We start from the raw sequence: 22599 nt of genomic DNA, 5'->3' as shown, positions 1-22599 counted from the left end.
TATCAGTACATTGAGTCTCCCCCATTCGCCCTCAATTAGCTACGATCCCAGGCACATAATCACCAATGTCTGATTTGCCTTTGGTTTATTGCTAAGTCTCACATAAACGAGTCAGATCAGTTAGTGTTTAAATTGCTGTCATGCTGTTACTCATAAAAATGGTCTTGTTAGTTATTTCTGTCTGTGAATACTCTTTTTGAAACAAAACAGAGCACCAGTTCTGATGAAAAATCATTAGACTCAAAACATTAACAGTGTTTTCTTCCCACAGATGTTGCCAGACCTGCTGAGATTCACCAGTGATTTCTGTTTTTATTGTAGATCCCCAGCATCTGCAGTTCTTCATTTTGTTTTGTTTTAGTGCTCTTTTTGATCTTGAAATCGTCAATATTTTTAAACAGCCTAATAAAGTATATGATGGTATAAAGTATCTGATACAGAATTATTTATTCATAAATTCAAATCTACAAAAGAAAGATGATTTAATTATAAATACTTATGGGAACAATTTAAAACAAGATGAGTTTTCAGTTAGGTTCCTACTTGGAGCAGATTGACACCATGATTTTAACCACAAGGCTTTGTTGGCTTGATCTCATCTGATTTGAACAAGTGAAAGTAAGCTCAAAAATGAGATAACATAGCAAAAAAAAAATCCAGGGCAAATTCCAAATTAGAAAATATTCAGACACATAAGTTTTATTTTAAACATGCTTATACAATAGTTGAAGAATAAGGTTAATTTTCTGAGCAGCCCTTACACAATACAGAAATTCATAAATCCATGGATTGTAAACCATGAAAATTGAGTGGAAATAGGTAGACTTTAGAAGTAAGCAGCCGACAAATGGAGTGATTTTATTTCTGTGAACTGTTATCACAAATATTTTCAATCTCCTGGGAAATCTTATTCTAACTTTCCAAAGGTAGTATCAGTTATCCAAAGGAAAGTTGTGCACTCAGTGTAGAAACATTTTATCAGCTACAGAAATGAACGTTATGTGCTTCTTATATCTAACTATGAACAAAAATTTGGATTACTGAATTCTTTCAATGCTGTTCGTATGGCACACAATGTGCTTGCCACTAGCTGGCAAGAAATTTGATGACTTAATTGACATTTAGGGCATTGATTTAAAGATCATCAATTACAAAAAACATCATATCCAGGACACATGACAACACTTTATTTGGATAAAGTGATAAGTGGCCCTTTCTCATCAAATATCCTTTTCAGGCCAGAGATTCCTCTTACTGCACTTCATCTGTGTGCAAATTTCTCAATAGTAGCCAAAGCATAGGATACTATTAAAAATCATTAAACTCTCACTGGGCTACACAAAATTGATCTCTCTGATCAATTTGTGAACCTAAAACATTGTTTGCGGAGAACAATTGTGTGCTTGGTGATCATTGTCCTGCTGACATGGTTCTAGTTGTTAAAATTGCTACTTTCACAGTGGGGTGACATCAACCATGAGTAAAGGGGACAGATCTTGTTTCTGAGCTGTCATCTTTTAATTTTTTTGAGAGATTAAATAGTGGGAAGATGGTTGAATGGAGCAAGAGAAATGTATTGTGACAGCTGCCTGCAAATCTAGCCTAGACTTGCAGTGGTGATCACTGACTTGCAGAACATTCATAAACTTATTCCTTCTGTACTCACAAATGCTGGTAGTTTTGTTTGGATGAGCTGGCACTGAGGTGCAATGTGGCTAGTAGGGGCTATGGAAATGAGTAGTGACATTAAGGGTGTGGAGCACATAGAGTAGGTACAAGGCCATAGTTTAGCATGGATGGAATGAGAGAATAGGTGGCGACATGGGTTGACGTGGTTGGGGAATGAGGAGTGAATGGACAGCTTGTAGAGCAGCAGGGTTAGAAGTCTGAAGTTGGTCTTTTAAACCACACACATCAGCACCTTGCAGACTCTGTGACTATTGTTTCTGAGGGAGGCAGGCTGACCCCAGCGTTTACCCAATAGCTGCAGTAGGTAGGTCTGGCTGTCTGATCTGGTTCTCCTCAATCAGATATGCAGAGCAGAAATTTTCCTGACTCTGCACACTCATGTCAGGATCAAAAATTCAGGCTTTAGTATTTGACAACGTTCCTGTGAAGTACCTTAAGTTTTTATTATTTTTAAGTTACCATAATTTCAAAGTTGTTATCACATGAAAAGTTTATATTGTGCATATAAAAAATGTATACTTTCTAGGATTTCACTCAAGTGTGTATGTATTTTAGGTTCTGTTACAGTTATAGATACAGGTTAGCATATTGTTAAGATCAGAAGTGTTCTATGAATTCTATGAATCATTCATTAAACAGTTAGCAATGATAGATACTAGGGTCCAGATCTTCCTGTTGGACTAGCAAAATGTGAGTCAGGAGCTTTACAGTTTCGCATGGCCTGGGATTTCCAAATACTCAAACAAGGAACGGGTTCTGTGAGCAGCTTGAGAAGCTCAGTTCAGAATTGGAGAACTGTGGGTGTACAACAAGTTGGTATGAAGGACCTCTTAGGTTCGCAGGATGAATAAGCAAGAGTTGGAGTTGGTGAAGTCAATACCACAGTATGCGCTATGTATGCCTGAGATATCTCTGAGGAGTTCTGACCAAAGATGGATTGTTGGCTGTCCCAAGCAAATCTTTGGTGAAAAGCTATTAGAAGTGTTAATTCTCCCAGTTGTGATTAAATGTCAGTGACCTGGTGGCACTACAGCTGCTGAATATTGTAGCAACATTTGTTTTATCTGCACTCTGACAGATGTGTGACAGCCAGTAGCACTGTTGTGCAACCATGATGTAGATGTGCTGCTCTTGAACCAGGGTGAACAAAATCAGAAGCCACACAACACTAGGTTATAATCCAACAGGTTTGTTTGAAATCACAAGCTTTCAGTGAAGTGACTTCACCCGTCGATGGAGCAATACTCAAAAAGCTTGTGATTTCAAATAAACCTGTTGGACTTCTGGCTGTTCTATAAGGAGCAGTAATATCAGTAGCTCCAGTTAACTGGGACGCAATCAGTATACATGAGGCAGCTGATGGAGATGCTTGCCACTTAATCTTGGGTGTGAAGCAAACATACTCTCCTGATTTGTGCTCCTCAAGGCATGAAGCGTGGAGTAAACAATGGCGCATACCTGGCTGTGTTCTGTACTGAATTCAGCTTCTATTGAGCCAACCATGAGCCCTGACTTCCATGATGAATTTGGACAATCCGGATAGCCTCATTTTGCATCCCACAGAAACAGTATTTGTATACTATCTCAGTTGGCATGCAGAAGAACTTCAAGGGAGGTGTAGATGAAGCACAGAGCAGCTTTCCTTGCTATCAGATGTCTCCAAGGGTGTGTGGAAGATACCAACAGAAGCGATGCTCCTGGTTTGCTGATGTAAAGAGCTCACTGGATACTTTTTTAAATATTACACTTGGAAGTTGACCCAGAAGAGGTCCCAGCCAGCTTCACAACTCCCTGCCTTTAAGATTTGTATCCTCATGTGAATATTTGAAATAAGGAAGATAAAATCGTATAAGACAACTGCCATGCGCTGAATGGATGTATCTCTAACTTTAGACTGGATGCCACTTTTTGACTCAAAAAATCAATTCAATTCATGGTGATTTTTCTATTTCAGTGAAACAGAGCAAGTGTTTAGAATTTTCTTAATGTTTAATAGCTTGACCTTTTTAAAAGTATTTCTGGAGTATTCAGAAAGACAAGGACTGATTAGAAATAATCAACATGGCTTTGTGCACAGGAAATCATGTGTCACTTTTTTGAAGAAGTGATAAAGAAGATTGATGAAGGCTGAGTGGTGGACGTTGTCTACGTGCAATTCAGAAAAGTGTTCGATAAGGTTCCGCATAGTAGACTGGTTAAGTTAACAAGGTTAGATCACATGTTAGCTCAAAAATAGGGGAAAAAGGGTGGTGGTGGAATGTTGCTTTTTGAACTAGAGGCCTGCAACCAGCAGTGTGCTACAAAGGCTTGGTACTGGATTCACTACTTTTTGTCATTTATATGAATGATTTGGATGTGAATATAGGAGGTATGGTTAGTGAGTTTGCAGATCAGGGCAGAACTTTATACTTAATGTAATGGTTGTTGGTGAACAAAGAGACTTTGGAGTGCAGTTTCACAGTTCCTTGAAAGTGAAGTCACAGGTGGGTAGAATAGTGAAGAAGGAAGTTAGTACTCTTGCCTTTATTGGTCAGTGCTTTGAGGATAGGAGTTGGGAAATCATGTTGCAGCCATACAGGACATTTGCTAGATCACCTTTGGAATACTGCATTCAGTTCTTGTCTCCCTGCTATAGGAAAGATGTCATGGAACTTGAAAGAGTTCAGAAAACATTTGCAAGGATGTTGCCTGTGTTACAGCATTTGAGCTCTCGGAAAAGACTGATTGGCTGGGGCTATTTTCCCCAGAGCACTGGAAGCTGTGGGGTGACCTTATAGGTGTTTATTAAATCATGAGGTGCATGGATAGGGTGAATAGCCTGGTTATTTTCGCCAGGTTAGGGCAGTCCAAAATGAGACGACGTAGGTTTAAGGTGAGAAGTGAAAGATTCATAAGAGAATTAATAGGCAATCTTTTTATGCAGAGGCTGTAGCATGTATGGAATGAGCTGTCAGAGAAGGTAATGGAGGCTAGTACAATTATAACATTTAAAAGACACCTGCATGGGTATACAAATAGGAAGGGTTTAGAGACATACAGGCCAATAGCTAACAAATGGGACTAGATTAATTTAGGACATCTGGATAGTGTGGACAAGTTGGACTGAAGGGCCTGTTTCCGTGCTGTACATGTCTATGACTATGGCTAAGTCATGATGTGAGGGTTTGCCCACAAACATTTCTACTGCTTTTAATGCATTATTGCACTTTTAAAAAATTTATTCATGAGATGTGGTCATCTCTGGCTGGCATTTATTGCCAATGCCTAGTTGCCCTTGAAAGAGTAGTTGTGAGTTGCTTTATTGTACCACTGGTGTCCATTTGCTGTAGAGATGCCATTAAGTATTGAGTTCCAGGATTTTGATGCACAGTCACTGAAAGAACAGTGATACATTTCCAAGTTAGGATGGTGAATGTCTTGGAGAGGAATTTGCAGGCTGTGGTGCTCCCATGTATTTGCCAATCCTGCCCTTGTAAATGATAACAGATGTGGGTTTGGAAAATGCTGTGTAAGGAGTCTTAGACCATAGACCATAGAACAGTACAGCACAGAACAGGCCCTTCAGCCCATGATGTTGTGCCGGCCATTGATCCCCATGTATGCACCCTCAAATTCCTGTGACCATATGCATGTCCAGCAGTCTCTTATGACCCCAATGACCTTGCTTCCACAACTGCTGCTGGCAACGCATTCCATGCTCTCACAACTCTCTGTGTAAAGAACCCGCCTCTGACATCCCCTCTATACTTTCCTCCAACCAGCCTAAAACTATGACCGTTCGTGTTAGCCATTTCTGCCCTGGGAAATAGTCTCTGGCAATCAACTCTATCTATGCCTCTCATTATCTTGTATCCCTCAATTAGGTCCCCTCTCCTCCTCCTTTTCTCCAATGAAAAAAGTCCCAGCTCAGTCAACCTCTCTTCATAAGATAAGCCCTCCAGTCCAGGCAGCATTCTGGTAAACCTCCTCTGAACCCTCTCCAAAGCATCCAATTCTTTCCTACAATAGGGCGACCAGAACTGGACGCAGTATTCCAAGTGCGGTCTAACCAAAGTTTTATAGAGCTGTAACAAGATCTCATGACTCTTAAACTCAATCCCCCTGCTAATGAAACCCAAAACACCATATGCTTTCTTAACAACCCTGTCCACTTGGGTGGCCATTTTAAGGGATCTATGTACCTGCACACCAAGATTCTTCTGTTCCTCCATACTGCCAAGAATCCTATCCTTAATCCTGTACTCAGTTTTCAAATTCGACCTTCCAAAATGCATCACCTCGCATTTATCCAGGTTGAACTCCATCTGCCACCTCAGCCCAAAGTCTTGGTGAAATACTTCTTGTAAATGGTAAATACTGTTGTGCTTAGTGTCAGTGATGGAAGAAATGAATATTTGTGGGCATGCCACCAATCAAAAGGACTGCTTTGTCCTGAATGCTGTCAAGCTTCTTGTATTGTTAGAGCTGCACTAATCCAGGCAAGTGGAAAGTATTCCATTACACTACTTGTGTGTATTTTGTATATGATGGACAGGTTCCGCGGAGTCAGAAGGTAAGACATTCACTGCGGTATTCCTAGCCTCTGACCTACTCTTGTAGCCACAGTACTTTGTATGGCTAGTCCAATTCAACTTCTGGTTAATGGCAGTCCTCAGGCTATTGATAGTGGTGAATCAGTAGTAGTAGTGCCATGATTGGTCAAGGGATGATAGTTAGATTTAGTCTTGTTGGAGGGATAGTCATTGCCTGACACTCGTGTGGCATGAATAGGACTTGCCACATATCTGCCCAAGCATGGATATTGTCTTGATGCAATTGGACATGGACTACAACGGTATCTGTAAAGTGATAAATGGTGCTGACCATCAGTGAACATCCTCAGTTCTGACCTTAAGATGGAGGGAAGGTTGTTGGTAAAGGGGTTGAATATGGTTAGGCCAAGATTGCTACACTGAGGAGCTGCTGCAAAGGTGATTGACTCCACCCACCGCAACCATTTTCCTTTGTGGTGGGTATTAATTCAACCAATATAGAGTCATCATTCCTCCCGAATTTCATTAACTTCAGTTTTTCCAGAACTCATTGCCACATTCAGTCAAATACAGCCTTGATTTCAAGGGCAGTCAAGGCTTGTGGCAAGTGTTGAAGACATGCCTTCAGTGCTTTTACTGGAATATTGTGAGACCCCATAGCTTTAACATGTTTTCAGTGCCTCCAACCATTTCTTAATATCACATGATTTAAATCAGCTGAAAATTAGCATCTGTGAATCTGGAACCTCAGGAGGAGGCCATGATCAACCACTTGACACTTGAAGATTGTTGTGAATTCTTCAGCCTTAGTTTTTGCATAGATGTGCTGGTCTCCTCCATTATTGTGGATGAGAATAATTGTGGTGCCTCATCCTCCAGTGAGTTGTTCAATTGTCCAACACCATTCACGATCAAATGTGACAGGATTGCAAAGCTTAGGTCTCATCCATTGGAAATGGCATTGCTTAGCTTTATCTGTCACTCACTGCTTCTGTTGTTTATCATGCAATAGTCCTGTTTTGTAGCTCTATCTCATTTTTAGATATGCCTGTATTGCTCATGGCGTGTCCTCCTGTGTTCTTCATTGAACCAGGGTTGATCTTTTCGCTTGATGGTAATGGTAAAAATTGGAGATATAACATACTATGAGGCTACAGATTGTGTTTTAGTGCAATTTGTCTGCTGCCAATGATTTACAGTGCCTCTTGGATGCCCAGTCTTGATTTGCTAGGTCTCTGAGAATGCTGTCCCATTTAACATACAACACAATGGAGGGTATTCTCAATGGGAAGAATGGGACTCTTTCTTCACAGGACTGTGCAATAGTCACTCTTACCATTTCTGTCATGGGCAGATACAAATGTGACAGGCAGGTTGGTGAGGATGAGGTCATGTATGTATTGCCTCGTGTTGGTTCCAACACCAGCTTCTGCAGACCCATTCGAGCAGCTATGACCTTTAGGATCCAACCAGCTTGGTCAGTAGTTGTTGTGCCAAGCTATTTTTGATAGTGAACATTGAAGTACATTTTTTGCCCTTGCCACGCTCAGTAATTCATTCAAATGTTGTTCAACATGTTGAGCTGATTCCACAGCTGAGGAGGGAGTTTGGTATGTGGTAATCAGCAGGAGCCTTCCTTGATCATGTTTGACCGGATGCCATGAGACTTGATCGGTTCTGGAGTCAATATGAACAACTACTAGAGAAACTCCCTCCTGACTGTATACCACTCTTCTGGGTCTGTCTAATGGAACAGGTCAGTCTTAGGATGGTGAAGAGACATTGTGTGTAAGGCATCATTCTGTGAGTTTGACTATTTTAGGCTCTTGCTTGTCTAGTTTGTGAGACAGCTCTGTTAGCTTTGACATGAAGTCCCAAATGACAGCAAGGAAGATTTTATATAGCCAATAGGGCTGTGTTTTCTATTTTCATTTCCAGTGCTTTAGTCAGTGCCATATGGTTCGATTGTTTCATTCCTTTTCTCCTTTGTAGCGGGTGATACAACCAAATGGCTTGCTATGCTATTTAAGAAGGCAGTTAAGAGTCAACTACATTTATGTGGGTCAGGACATCCATGTTCCATAAAGGGCATTAATGAGCCACGTGGGTTTTTATGACAATCAACAATGGTTTCATGGTCCCCATTAGCCTTTTAATTCCATATTTTTGTTGAATTTAAATTCCACCATCTGTCATGGTGGGATTCAAACTTGGAATATTACTTGCATCTCTGGATTAGTTGCCTATTGGCAATGCCATTGGGCCTCACTTCCCGATAGGACAAGTATACATGACATTACAGAATGTTATTCTAAATATGATCATCATGCCTTGTAAGAAAGAACCCCAAGATCAATCATTGCATTAAATCATATCAACATTGCAATATATCATTTTGTAGTGACTTTTGAGGGTGCCAAAACACTTTACTTATCTGTCAGAATACTCCTGGCTCCTCAGCAGACATCTCTCAGCAACCTTGAATTCTTCAAGGTTTTCTATCTTGGTTTCTAAAATCTGCTGTAGCATGGGGAGGAATACTCAAATTTCTTATAGTCATCATGACAGTGACCCTCTCTTCAGAAAGGTGGGTTTTGCACAGAAGAACTCCCCAATTTATGAAAGGTCCAGACAAAAATGGGCATTTAGGCAAGTAGAGAAAGTTTGGTTTGAGGCCAAAACTTGTCACAATTTCAGGTTTCCTGACTCAACTTAACTGTTGTCATCTGTATTCAACAATATTTCATTAGTGTTGCAATGTTGAAATAAATTGCTGAAAAATACAAATTTTTCCTTTAATGTAGATAATACGTACTAAATACACTTTTTAATGTTCTACTTCAGGTTTACAGGAACAGAACACGGCTCTTCTGTTTCTCGGATTCACTCTGTTCTCTGTAATCAAGTTGCCAATTGTGAAGCTCCATTTCTCTGATAGGATGAAATGGTAATAGTGCAACCAGCTGTGAAAAAGTTACTCATTGAGAAGGAACTGTCAGTTACATGTAATGCACTCCTTGTATTATCTACCAAGCTATCACATGGAAAATATCATTATGGTAAAGTAACTGACTGAATATAGCTTCTTTGAAAAGTATGACAGAATATGTGGCATTGAGATCAAAAACAGTTTGGTAGTCCTCTACATGCTCACTGCCTACTTGAGATAGCTGTTGGTGTGGATTGATATCCTTTGAAAAAACTGAATTGTACATTTTGTGTTGCTTAAAAGACTTTGTGAGAATAGGAATCTTGTACCAAGATCTAGATATCTAGTTTTATTCAATGTTTTCTGTTTTTTGCCACATTTCCTCAACTTGATTCACTTAAGTTGTATGACTCCATTGCAACCTTCAAACTGGTTTTCTTTTGTTATCTTGGGTATTTGTGTTGAGCCACTCCGGGGCATTAGTGTAGTTACTTTTCATTGTTAATGTTGCAGAGAAGATCTTAGACGAATTACTTCAGAGTTGTTAATAACAAAAAAGTTAGACATTGTCAGGCTTCAGTACCTGTGCACAGCTGTGAGCAGATCCGTGGGGAGGATTTTCAGGCAAGAAGCCCAGAAGTATAGGTTCCCTAGATGTCCTGTAGAATTAACTGTAGGATGTTTAAAATTTTCAAACAGGCTTCCCGTCAGACATCCAGCAAATTGATCATTGGGGTAGGGTGTTAGTGAGTGAATTGGATATGGTGGCGGCATGGCGTCTGATTGGCTACAGATGAGGTAGATCAGACATTATTGAGATTTAGGGGTTGCTGATCACACTGGTCCCCTCAAGAGGAGGCACAATTGTTGGGCCTACTACTCTTCCTGACCTACAGAATTGCAATAAAGGCATTTACTTCATTAACCTAACCATTTTCAAATCCTCTTATCCCCCAGATATAGATTAGATTAGATTCAGATTAGATCCCCTACAGTGTGGAAACAGGCCCTTCGGCCCAACAAGTCCAAACCGCCCGTTGCAGCATCCCACCCAGTCCCATCCCCCTATAACCTACACACCCCTGAACACTATGGGCAATTCAGCACGGCCAATCCACCTAGCCCGCACATCTTTGCACTGTGGGAGGAAACCGGAGCACCCGGAGAAAATCCATGTTGACACGGGGAGAATGTGCAAACTCCACACAGAATGTTACCCGAGGCTTGAATCGAACCTGGGTACCTGGCGCTGTGAGGCTGCAGTGCTAACCGCTGAGCCACTGTGCCGCCCATTTCTAGAGTGGTGGGATTCCTAGCCTCCTTTAAAATTAAAAATCCAGTTAAAATGAAGACACACAGTCTCTTTAAAACATTTCAATGATGGATCTGCCTTCTGAGAGTGAAATCGGTCACCTGTTGCCTCCCCCTCTCCCTCTAAGAATTGAAGGCATTCAGACGGGGTTGGTTTGGAGGTGGGTTAGTGTTAAGCTTGGAACATTACAGCTTCAGCTTTACCACCTGCACTCATCCTACCTTTCCTCAAGGTGTGAAAGTCTCTTACAAAACTCTTTCATGCAAGGTGCAATTCTTCAGTTAAATGTGTTTATTTTCCAATCACGCATAAATTGGAAAAATTTGAATGCTAATGTACTCTACGGAGTACATTTATTTTTCTGTCTCTTAAGAAAACTGAATTCAATAGATCTCGCATTCCAATATTGAAATATATATCAGTTGTTGAAAAATTGAATGCTCTGGATTACTGTACTTAAATGTGTTTTGTCCTGTGGTGTAATGCCACCATTGCAAATAAACCTTCAATTGCACAATTAAATAAATGAACTTTTGTGAAATATACATTTGCCATTTTCATTGCTTACACTGAAAATATATCTCAGTATTTTAATCGCATCTCACCCATCACCTGCATGCTGAACATGACTTGGATACAGAGTCACAATCAGTCCCAGACTTATCAAAAGTTGAATCAGGACATAATTTTCCAGCTTTTTGTCCCTTTTATTTGGAGTCCTAAGGCAAAAAAAAGCCCTAAAGTAAATAATGCACTAATTTTCTAACCAACAGTCCACTCACATAGATGTTATTTCACATCAACACAAAACAAAAAGTAGCGAAGTATGAGTACCCTGTACGACTGAAGCAATCAGATCCTACACACTAGCTATTGTATTGCATGAACTTGGCTTGTATTGAGGGGGGGATGTGCTCAAGGTCTTTAAATTGTTTTAAATATTTAACTTGGTATATACAAAGGAACTATTCTCCAATACCGAAGAGACTTAATCTTAAATTAGAATGTGATCGTTTTGAAGTGGAATCAAGTAGATCTTTTGAACTCCAAATGTTGTTTGAAACTGTCTTCCTTTTGCCTTGGAGTATGGAGGTTTCAACATCGAAAGAGATTTTTGTTAGTTAAGTACATCAAGCAACAAAATGTTAAAGGCCAACTGAGGATAAGATCAACCATGAAGTAAGCGAATGATGGAGCTCAGAGGGCTGAATGGCTGACATCAGTTCATAATGTTTTAAATTATTACCAGTGGACGTTTGACAAAAAAGATAAACTGTTCAATTTCCCTGAGATCATCAGCATTTTTAAAGTGGTAAGTATAGGGAATGATTAAGGTAAATGCGTTGAGACAGGCTGTGAAAACTAACTGAATTTTCTGAAGTAGCCAGTGCATTTAATATCATTAAGTAGCTTCTTTGTAAATGACACCTCACCTGATCAAAAATGGTTATGAGAAGTTCACTTATTATCAACGTGGGCCATTTAAGTGTTGCAACTGTACAGCTTATTATATGTTATGTTTTCACTTACAGCAATGGTGAAGATTGGCTCTCCCACATTAAAAAAATACCCACCCACTTGGAATCAATGGACAGGAAATTGAGTTTTATAAACGGGCAATTGAACTGCTACCGCTGCTACTGTACAACTAGAAGGAGAAATCAGATGGGGTTGGGGATTGGGGGAAGAAGATTTCCAATATCAGACTAGAACTGACAGTATATAGATAGCATTTAAATAATTTTCAGGGCGGACAAGAATTGATTGATACTCATTAGAAAACAAACAGGGCTTCAACTTAACAGTGGAAATGCATCTGCATGGAGGTGGCCTTCAGAGACGCTCTTGTTTGTGGGTTGAAATGTTGAAAACAAGCTTGCAGTGTATCCGAAGATGACAAAAACCCATTAAAAAAAAAGAAACTACCTTTTGTATGTAGTCCATGTAAACATTACTGGTTGAGGTGTTCAAAGATTTCTACAACTAAAAATCACAAGCATGATGCACATTCTGCTTGTTTGTACATTAAGGTTGTATTCAAGGTTCTACAACTGGCATCAGGCTGTAAATTTCAGATTGAAACTGCCTCTGGCTTAATTTGGGTAGGGATACTGAATATCTATTTAACTGCAGGTCTGAAAATTAAAACTCGTAGGAAAACTGGTATCCACAAGAATCACTATTGTTAGTAACCAATTTTCCATGTGCAAGATGGATGGCTTTCATTTGAAAATTGTCCTTTGTAGTTTTGAGTTCAAAGGTAATAATTGAATTTTTTTTATTTGATGATTGTTTAAGATCAATGAAATCAGAAGATGCTTCAGTCATGATTTTCCTGATGTGCGTTGTCCTCTAGTTTAAATCTTGCTTTTTCAGATATATCCGTACAATGTACTTGGGCATTCAGAGCAGGAGAAAGCACGAACACCAGCGCCGATTTTACTGGGCCATGATGTACGAGTATGCAGATGTGAACATGCTGCGCCTTCTAGAGACTTTCCTGGAGAGTGCGCCACAACTGGTGCTACAACTCTGCATAATGATCCAGAAAAACCGGGCAGAAACCTTACCATGTAAGTCTATATCTTCTGTATCTTTATTTATTTATAACTGCTAAGTGTATGATTTATGAAGTTAGCATCTATTTTATAGATTTCATCTTCAGAGATTGAAAGTACATTATTTACGTTAAAAATATTTGGCATTTGTGTCCTCATCTGCTTTCAAACATACAATGCAGTGATATATAGCACATTAAAATATGTAATTATATAGCTTAGAGCATTGAAATAATAACACATCCTTTTGGCCTCAATAATTCAAAAGTTCTGCCGAAAACACATATTTTATGTATATCCATGTTGCTCCTTTGTAGCAGCAGAATTTAATTAACACTTTTAGTTTTGGTTGGAATTGTTCAAAGGTAGGAACTGTGAGTGCAAAACTAAAAAGCAATGTTATGTATTATGCTGACCTTGCAAATTAATGTGAAACAATATGGGACAGTCACTGCACCAGATAGTTTTAATGAAAAAAAATCCAATTGAATTATTGTCTGCTTATTGCTAAATCCTAGCAAATAGGATGTAATTTTGTTAAATACATGTAGAGTTTTATTTGGTGAACGTATATTCACAAGCAAATAGACTGTGATCCATATAGGAGGAAAAGCCTTGTTGCTCGGCTTAACGCATTCTTGTTTCCTAGTATTTTGTATACATAAGATTCAAAATAGTGCACATAAGCTGTAAATCAAAAGGGACATATTGTAATGAGTAAGAAGGTGATCAAAAGGTATTAGAGATAGTAGGAACTGCAGATGCTGGAGAATCTGACATAACAATGTCTAGAGCTGAATGAACATGGTGCGTTGCTCAGTGGTTAGCACTGCAGCCTCATAGCTCCAGGCACCCGGGTTAGATTCTAGCCTCGGGCGACTGTCTGTGTAGAGTTTGCACATTCTCCTCATGTCTGTGTGGGTTTCCTCTGGCTACTCCGGTTTCGTCCCACAGTCCAAAGATGTGCAGGTTAGGTGGATTGGCCATGCTAAATTGCCCACAGTGTTCAGGGTTGGGTGGGTTATAGAAGAATGGGTCTGGGTGGGATGCTTCAAGGGGCAGCGTGGACTTGTTGGGCTGAGTGGCCTGTTTCCACACTGTAGGGAATCTAATCTAATCATAAACACAGGCCAAGCAACATCAGAGGAGCAGGAAGGCTGACGTTTCGGGCCTAGACCGTTCTTCTGAAAAAAAGGTATTGTTGTTTCAGTGTTCTATTCAGCGAATATCAAAAAATGAATTCTGGTCTTTAAGATGCATAGAGGCAAACAACGAATTTACTCAAGTAGGTATCAGAAACCTAAGTCGTGAGGAGATTACGAAAATCAGGCTTATTTACACTCAAAAAGAACATTTGGAAATTATCAAAGCTTTTAATAATGTCAATAGAATTGACAAAACTGATGATGACAAATAACTTACTATAGTAAAGGGATACTATAGTAAATATCCATGAACAATAGTTGAAATAGGAAGTTGGAGTCAAAGAGGTATCTTGAGAATGTTTAATACAAGGAATAAGATATATGTAGAATTAGTTTCTATGGGATGCTATTGAAACAATTCATTAGGTTCAGAAAATATTTAGAAATACTTCTGGAGACAGAGGAGACTGTGAATATTGTCAGAAGATAAGAAAGTTGTTTTGAGATTTTGGCCCATATTTATTCTCCTTAAGTTTCTTAAGTCCTAAAATTATCCCTTAGGCATCCTGCTATCAGTCTTTCTTAACAAGCAATCAAGCTTGCATTCAGTCTTGAGTTGATGCAAATATCTGCTCTGAATAATTCATTTAAAGCTCTCAAAAGTGACATACTGTAAAGGCCTGAAATCTGAAGACACAGAGAAAGAATAACACTGATTACCTCTGTTGTTGTCCCCAAAATAAATCATGAGTAGTCAGGTCACAAGGCTTCTTAACCCAAACCCACCCCAAAAAGATTGCCTGTATCCTGGGCAGCTTCCTTGCAAAACTGCTCTAAAGGAGAAAAAAATGGAAAAGTCTTTCTCTCTGATGAAGGGCCTAGGCCCAAAACGTCAGCTTTTGTGCTCCTAAGATGCTGCTTGGCCTGCTGTGTTCATCCAGCTTCACACTTTGTTATCTTAAAGTCTTTCTCTTCCTGAATTGAGACAAACACCTATATGCACATGGATATCATTGTTGATTTTGTCACTGTAATTGCTGAGATCATTATGCCTCTGTCTATGAATGTATTAGCTGCTAATTCTTTGCCAGTGTTTACCAGAGCAGGGCCAAAGGATCTCCCACCTTTAGAAATCCTAGAATTTAGCCAACCATAGAGTTCTGAGTTAAAGGCTCATGTGGAGCAGTGGTTGTGTCCCTAGCCCTGGACTAGAAAGCCTGGTTTCAAATCCCACCTGCCCCACTGGTGTCTTATAGCATTACTGAATAGGTTGATCATAAAATACCTGAGTTCTAATCTTGTTTGTGCCCTTACTACAACAATCCCTCTTAAAACCTGAGTGCTGAGCATTTCTGGCCACATGATGTGCTATTGGGGGAAAAAAACTGACATTATTCAGTTAGCTATCTTTGAGACCATAAGATCATAAGACATAGGAATGGAGGTAAGGCCATTCAACCCATTGAGTCCACTCCACCATTTAATCATGGCTGATGGACATTTCAACTCCACTTCCCTGCACTCTCCCCGTAGCCCTTGATTCTTTGTGAGATCAAGAATTTATCGATCTCTGCCTTGAAGACATTTAACATCCCGGCCTCCACTGCGCTCCATGGCAATGAATTCCACAGGCCCACCACTCTCTGGCTGAAGAAATGTCTCCTCATTTCCATTTTAAATTTACCCCCTCTAATTCTAAGGCTGTGCCTATGGGTCCTCGTCTCCCCGCCTAACGGAAACAACTTCACAGCGTCCACCCTTTCTAAGCCATACATTATCTTGTAAGTTTCTGTTAGATCACCCCCGAACCTTCTAAACCCTAATGAATACAATCCCAGGATCCTCAGCTGTTCATCGTACGTTAAACCTACCATTCCAGGGATCATCCATGTGAATCTCCGCTGGACACACTCCAGCGCCGGTATGTCCTTCCTGAGGTGTGGGGCCCAAACTTGGACACAGTATTCTAAATGGGGCCTAACTAGAGCTTTATAAAGTCCCAGAAGCACATCACTGCTTTTATATTCCAACCCTCTTGAGATAAACGACAACATTACATTCGCTAGCTTAATCATGGACTATACCTACAAGTTAACCTTTAGTGAATCCTGGACCACCACTCCAAGATCCCTTTCTACTTCTGCTTTATAAATTTTCTCACCGTTTAGAAAATAGTCCATGCCTGTATTCTTTTTACCAAAGTGCAAAACCTCGCATTTGCTCACGTTGAATTCCAACAGCCATTTCCTGGGCCACTCTCCTAAACTGTCTAAATCTTTCTGCAGAGATAATGGGAACTGCAGATGCTGGAGAATTCCAAGATAATAAAATGTCTGATGAAGGGTCTAGGCCCGAAACGTCAGCTTTTGTGCTCCTGAGATGCTGCTTGGCCTGCTGTGTTCATCCAGCCTCACATTTTATTATCTTGTAAATCTTTCTGCAGCCTCCCCATCTCCTCAGCACTACCTGCCTGTCCACCTATCTTCGTATCATCAGCAAACTTCGCCAGAATGCCCCCAGAATGCCCCCTTTGAGCAGGATATTGAACAAGAGTGAGATGTATGAAATGTTAAAATTAATTGTTTTTTATAAAAAGCCTTGGCTATGTCCTTCTTGATATCAATCCATCGCCACCAATAGATATTCAGCTATTGGAAACTCAGCTAGTCTCCCGTATAGAGATATAGTCTTTCCTATGTTGGTCTGAGCTGGTATCAATCTCATGACATTGTGGCTGAAAGCCTTGGGGTTAAATTAGTCTTAGACATGCATAAAACGGCAGATCATTTTATATCCCATCTCATTTTCTTTTCCTTCTTTATTAACTGTAACTTAGCATCACGTTGAACGGTACTGACAGCTTCATTTATGTGACTTGTTTTCTGATCTTTAACGTGCTATCTATGTCAATTCATGGGATTCTGGGAGGAAGGGAAATAAGACTACGAACCTAGACTTAAGAGATTGCCTATTTTTGTTTATCTTGAATGAACATGCAGGAATATTTAAATCCCATTTCAGTAACACAAAGGTAATACATTAAACACTGTGTCAAGGGTAAACTATCTAGATTTGAAGATTTGCAAGGAGAATTTGGATTTAAAATTCGACTGGAATATCTGATTTGAACAAAGAATAAAAGAACGGCATAGGAATTGGGCAATGTAAAATTTATTAGGGAGGTATATATGTTGTTATAGGAGTTTTTATTTGTTGTAGCGCCATTCAGGGTGTCCACAGCATTCCACGTAGTTTGATTGCTGCTACTTTTCTTGGGTAGAGTTCAGCCAAACAGAAGATTCAAAACATTTGAAACAGATCAATAAGTCAAACCATGTCAGTCAAATCCAAGCATCACAGGACAAGACATTCACAAGATACGTTTGATGCTTTCATCTGTGTAGGAACAGATGCAATTTGAATTCTGTCACTAGCTCACACTCTCATGCTTTCTATTAGAGATGCCTTTTTAGAATTATCACTCAAAAGGCAAAACAGCCAGAGGTATGGCGGTGGAAAGTACCACCATAGCAAGTTTTCTGGGGTCAGGCAAATTTAAATTTTTTCAGTGGCTTCACTACTTGCACTGGGGAATGCATTACTCTGAGCAAAATGGATAATAGCTGCTTTTGCAGCACACTCGAACACCTGTGAATCCTAAAAAGCGAAGAGATTGGTGCTGACAAACATAAAATGTTCCTGGATTTATTTCAAACATACAAAAATCATTCAGCTGACTAGCTTTGAGGATTTTGGGTGATTGTCAGCTTTGTTTCAGTGAAAGGTCTCCACTTTTCAGTCAAATTGTTGCATGCTCAAGATCTATTCTGGAACCTTGAACAATAATCCAGGCTGACATGTCAATACAGTTCTAGGTGAGAGCTAAGCTATCCAACTGGGACCAGGAAAGCTGGTGCTGCTCATCAGAGGGGACTAGGCTTGGACAGCACTACCCCTTTAACCAATCAAAACAAGGTATTCCCCATTCATGCAAGAGACAGAAGAAGAGTTCTGAAGTAGAATTTGCCTCTGTTTCTCTCTTGACAGATGTTTCCAGACCTGCCTGAATTTCCCCAGCACATTATTTATTTTAGAAAATGGAAACAAAAATAATATTTTACCTTCAATCAGAGACTCTGTCTGTTTCATATCCCTCCAATACCAGTCTGTTTCTCTCCCATATTTACTTTTGATAGGTTCAGCACTTGGCAGGGTGGGGAGGGGAGGGTCACTGAGTGGGAATCAAGACCTTGGGCTTCTGTTGGCCAGTTCTGGAGGGGAGAGGATGGGTGGAAACTATTTGCTACCCGACAGAAAGGAGGAGACTGCAAGGGAAAATAATGGTTTTAAATCTGTCAACAATGGAATGTTCATTGAGGTAATGAATTTTGTGATAGGAAAATGGAAACTCTAATTTAAGGGTGCGTTAGAATTATTTGAGAAAAATGTGTAGTGGATGCTATGGTTATGAGCACTGTCAGCTGTTAAATCTAAGTCTGCGGTTGAGAGTTGAGAAGCAGTAAATGTGATAGTGATTGCCTGATTAAAAGATTCCAGCTTTGTGTACAAACAATGGAATGACATTAGGTCACCTGTCTGCAGAAGATGATTTTCGGGTGATTTTGTTTTGGGTAGAAATATCTCTTAATTATTTTGAAAAGAAACTTTTCTTGCAAAATTATAGTTGTTACCTTGTGTCAATTTAAATTCTATCTATTTTTGGGAAATTCACAATTTTTTGTTATCTTGTGTTTTTAAGTTGAAGGGAGAGTTGATAGTTGAAGATAATAAAATGTGAGGCTGGATAAACACAGCAGGACAAGCAGCATCTCAGGAGCACAAAAGCTGACGTTTCGGGCCTAGACTCTTCATCAGAGAGGGGGATGGGGTGAGGGTTCTGGAATGAATAGGGAGAGAAGGGGAGGTGGACCGAAGATGGAGAGTAAAGAAGATAGGTGGAGAGGAGAGTGTAGGTGGGGAGGTAGGGAGGGGATAGGTCAGTCCAGGGAAGACGGACAGGTCAAGGAGGTGGGATGAGGTTAGTAGGTAGGAGATGGAGGTGCGGCTTGGGGTGGGAGGAAGGGATGGGTGAGAGGAAGAACAGGTTAGGGAAGCAGAGACAGGTTGGACTGGTTTTGGGATGCAGTGGGTGGAGGGGAAGAGCTGGGCTGGTTGTGTGATGCAGTGGGGGGAGGGGACGAACTGCGCTGGTTTGGGATGCGGTGGGGGAAGGGGAGATTTTGAAGCCGGTGAAGCCCACATTGATACCATTGGGCTGCAGGGTTCCCAAGCAGAATATGAGTTGCTGTTCCTGCAACCTTCGGGTGGCATCATTGTGGCACTGCAGGAGGCCCATGATGGACATGTCATCTAAAGAATGGGAGGGGGAGTGGAAATGGTTTGCGGCTGGGAGGTGCAGTTGTTTATTGCGAACCGAGCAGAGGTGTTCTGAAAAGCGGTCCCCAAGCCTCCGCTTGGTTTCCCCAATGTAGAGGAAGCCACACCGGGTACAATGGATGCAGTGTACCACATTGGCAGATGTGCAGGTGAACCTCTGCTTAATATGGAAAGTCATCTTGGGGCCTGGGATAGGGGTGAAGGAGGAGGTGTGGGGGCAAGTGTAGCATTTCCTGCGGTTGCAGGGGAGGGTGCCGGGTGTGGTAGGGTTGGAGGGCAGTGTGGAGCGAACAAGGGAGTGACGGAGAGAGTGGTCTCTCCGGAAAGCAGACAAGGGTGGGGATGGAAAAATGTTTTGGGTGGTGGGGTCGGATTGTAGATGGCGGAAGTGTCGGAGGATGATGCGTTGTATCCGGAGGTTGGTGGGGTGGTGTGTGAGAACGAGGGGGATCCTCTTTGGGCGGTTGTGGCGGGGGCGGGGTGTGAGGGATGTGTTGCGGGAAATGCAGGAGACGCGGTCAAAGGCATTCTCGACCACTGTGGGGGGAAAGTTGCGGTCCTTGAAGAACTTGGACATCTGGAATGTGTGGGAGTGGAATATCTCATCATGGGAGCAGATGTGGCGGAGGCGGACGAATTGGGAATAGGGGATGGAATTTTTGCAGGAGGGTGGGTGGGAGGAGGTGTATGTTGGGTAGCTGTGGGAGCCGGTGGGCTTGAAATGGACATCAGTTACAAGCTGGTTGCCTGAGATGGAGACTGAGAGGTCCAGGAAGGTGAGGGATGTGCTGGAGATGGCCCAGGTGAACTTGAGGTTGGGGTGGAAGGTGTTGGTGAAGTGGATGAACTGTTCGAGCTCCTCTGGGGCGCAAGAGGCGGCACCGATACAGTTATCAATGTAACAGAGGAAGAGGTGCGGTTTGGGGCCTGTGTAGGTGCGGAAGAGGGACTGTTCCACGTAGCCTACAAAGAGGCAGGCATAGCTGGGGCTCATGCGGGTGCCCATGGCCACCCCCTTAGTCTGTAGGAAGTGGGAGGAATCAAAAGAGAAGTTGTTGAGGGTGAGGACGAGTTCGGCTCGGCGGATGAGGGTGTCGGTGGAGGGGGACTGGTCGGGCCTGCGGGACAGGAAGAAGCGGAGGGCCTTGAGGCCATCTGCATGCGGAATACAGGTGTACTTGCCCCCACACCTCCTCCCTCACCCCTATCCCAGGCCCCAAGATGACTTTTCATATTAAGCAGAAGTTCACCTGCACATCTGCCAATGTGGTATACTGCATCCATTGTACCCGGTGTGGCTTCCTCTACATTGGGGAAACCAAGCGGAGGCTTGGGGACCGCTTTTCAGAACACCTCCGCTCGGTTCGCAATAAACAACTGCACCTCCCAGTCGCAAACCATTTCCACTCCCCCTCCCATTCTTTAGATGACATGTCCATCATGGGCCTCCTGCAGTGCCACAATGATGCCACCCGAAGGTTGCAGGAACAGCAACTCATATTCCGCTTGGGAACCCTGCAGCCCAATGGTATCAATGTGGACTTCACCAGCTTCAAAATCTCCCCTTCCCCCACCGCATCCCAAAACCAGTGCAGTTCATCCCCTCCCCCCACTGCACCACACAACCAGCCCAGCTCTTCCCCTCCACCCACTGCATCCCAAAACCAGTCCAACCTGTCTCTGCTTCCCTAACCTGTTCTTCCTCTCACCCATCCCTTCCTCCCACCCCAAGCCGCACCTCCATCTCCTACCTACTAACCTCATCCCACCTCCCTGATCTGTCCGTCTTCCCTGGACTGACCTATCCCCTCCCTACCTCCCCACCTATACTCTCCTCTCCACCTATCTTCTTTACTCTCCATCTTCGATCCACCTCCCCCTCTCTCCCTATTTATTCCAGTTCCCTCTCCCCATACCCCTCTCTGATGAAGGGTCTAGGCCCGAAACGTCAGCTTTTGTGCTCCTGAGATGCTGCTTGGCCTGCTGTGGCCATCCAGCCTCACATTTTATTATCTTGGATTCTCCAGCATCTGCAGTTCCCATTATCATTGATAGTTGAAGATATTGATTTCTGTTTCTAATTTTGCTTCTGCATGAGTCCAAATACCCTATGTGTCAACTCAAATATACATATCTTTATTATTATGTTAGTGAATCATGAATGAGTTCTAAAAGGTTGCTCAACAGTTTGAGACTTTGCCTTTGGCTTCTACCCTTTCTTATTAGTGGAAACATCTTTTATATGTTCAGTCTATCCAGGCCTTACACTGTACTGTAATTGTCAATGAGGTTCCCCCTACTTAACTTCATCCAGTATAAACTCAGCGTCCTCAACTTATTCTCATTTGACAGTGCACCCATCTCCAGCTCCTTGGAAACTGCATTAGGGAACTGGAGCTGGATGAACTTTGGATCATTCGGGAGGCTGTGGGGGTGATAGAGAGGAGTTATAAGGAGGTGTTCACACCCAGGATACAGGAAAAATGTAGCAGGGTGACTGTCAGGAAGGGGCAAGGGAAGAGGCAGACAGTGCAGGGATTCCCTGTGGCCGTTCCCCTCAATAACAAGTATACCGTTTTGGATACTGTTGGGGTGGATGACTTACCAGGGTAAGCCATGGGATACAGGTCTCTGGCACAGAGTCTGTCCCTGTTGCTCAGAAGGAAAGGGGGGAGAGGAGGACAGCATTAGTCATTGGGGACTCCACAGTTAGAGGGACAGATAGGAGATTCTGTGGGAACAACAGAAACCCATGATTGGTGTGTTGCCTCCCAGGTGCCAGGGTCCGTGATGTCTTGGAGGAGCAGTCCCAAGTAGTGGTCCACATAGGCACCAAGGACAAAGGTAGGAAAAGGGATGGGGATGTAAGGCAGATATTCAAGGAGCTAGGGTGGAAGCTTAGAGTAGAACAAACAGAGTTGTTTTCTCTGGTTTGTTACCCATGCCACGTGCTAGTGAGACAAGGAATAGGGAGAGAGCAGTTGAACACATGGCTACAGGGATGGTGTAGGAGGGAGGGATTCAGGTACCTGGATAA

The 22599-nt window shown here is 41.9% G+C and overlaps 1 protein-coding gene across 2 annotated transcripts in view; it reads left to right on the top strand.

Annotated features, from left to right (window-relative positions):
* The window catches only part of LOC125452426 (XK-related protein 6-like), a 452844-nt gene that overhangs the window by 401393 nt on the left and 28852 nt on the right, over positions 1-22599 (top strand). For both annotated transcript variants that reach the window (XM_059645448.1, XM_048530810.2), the window contains one exon: positions 12839-13035. In XM_059645448.1, coding sequence (XP_059501431.1) covers positions 12839-13035 — 197 coding nt within the window. The remainder of the gene's footprint in view (positions 1-12838; positions 13036-22599) is intronic.

This window comes from Stegostoma tigrinum, chromosome 4, assembly GCF_030684315.1.
Source record: "Stegostoma tigrinum isolate sSteTig4 chromosome 4, sSteTig4.hap1, whole genome shotgun sequence".
NCBI classification, from domain to species: domain Eukaryota; kingdom Metazoa; phylum Chordata; class Chondrichthyes; order Orectolobiformes; family Stegostomatidae; genus Stegostoma; species Stegostoma tigrinum.
This window is presented reverse-complemented; position numbering and strand designations above follow the sequence as displayed.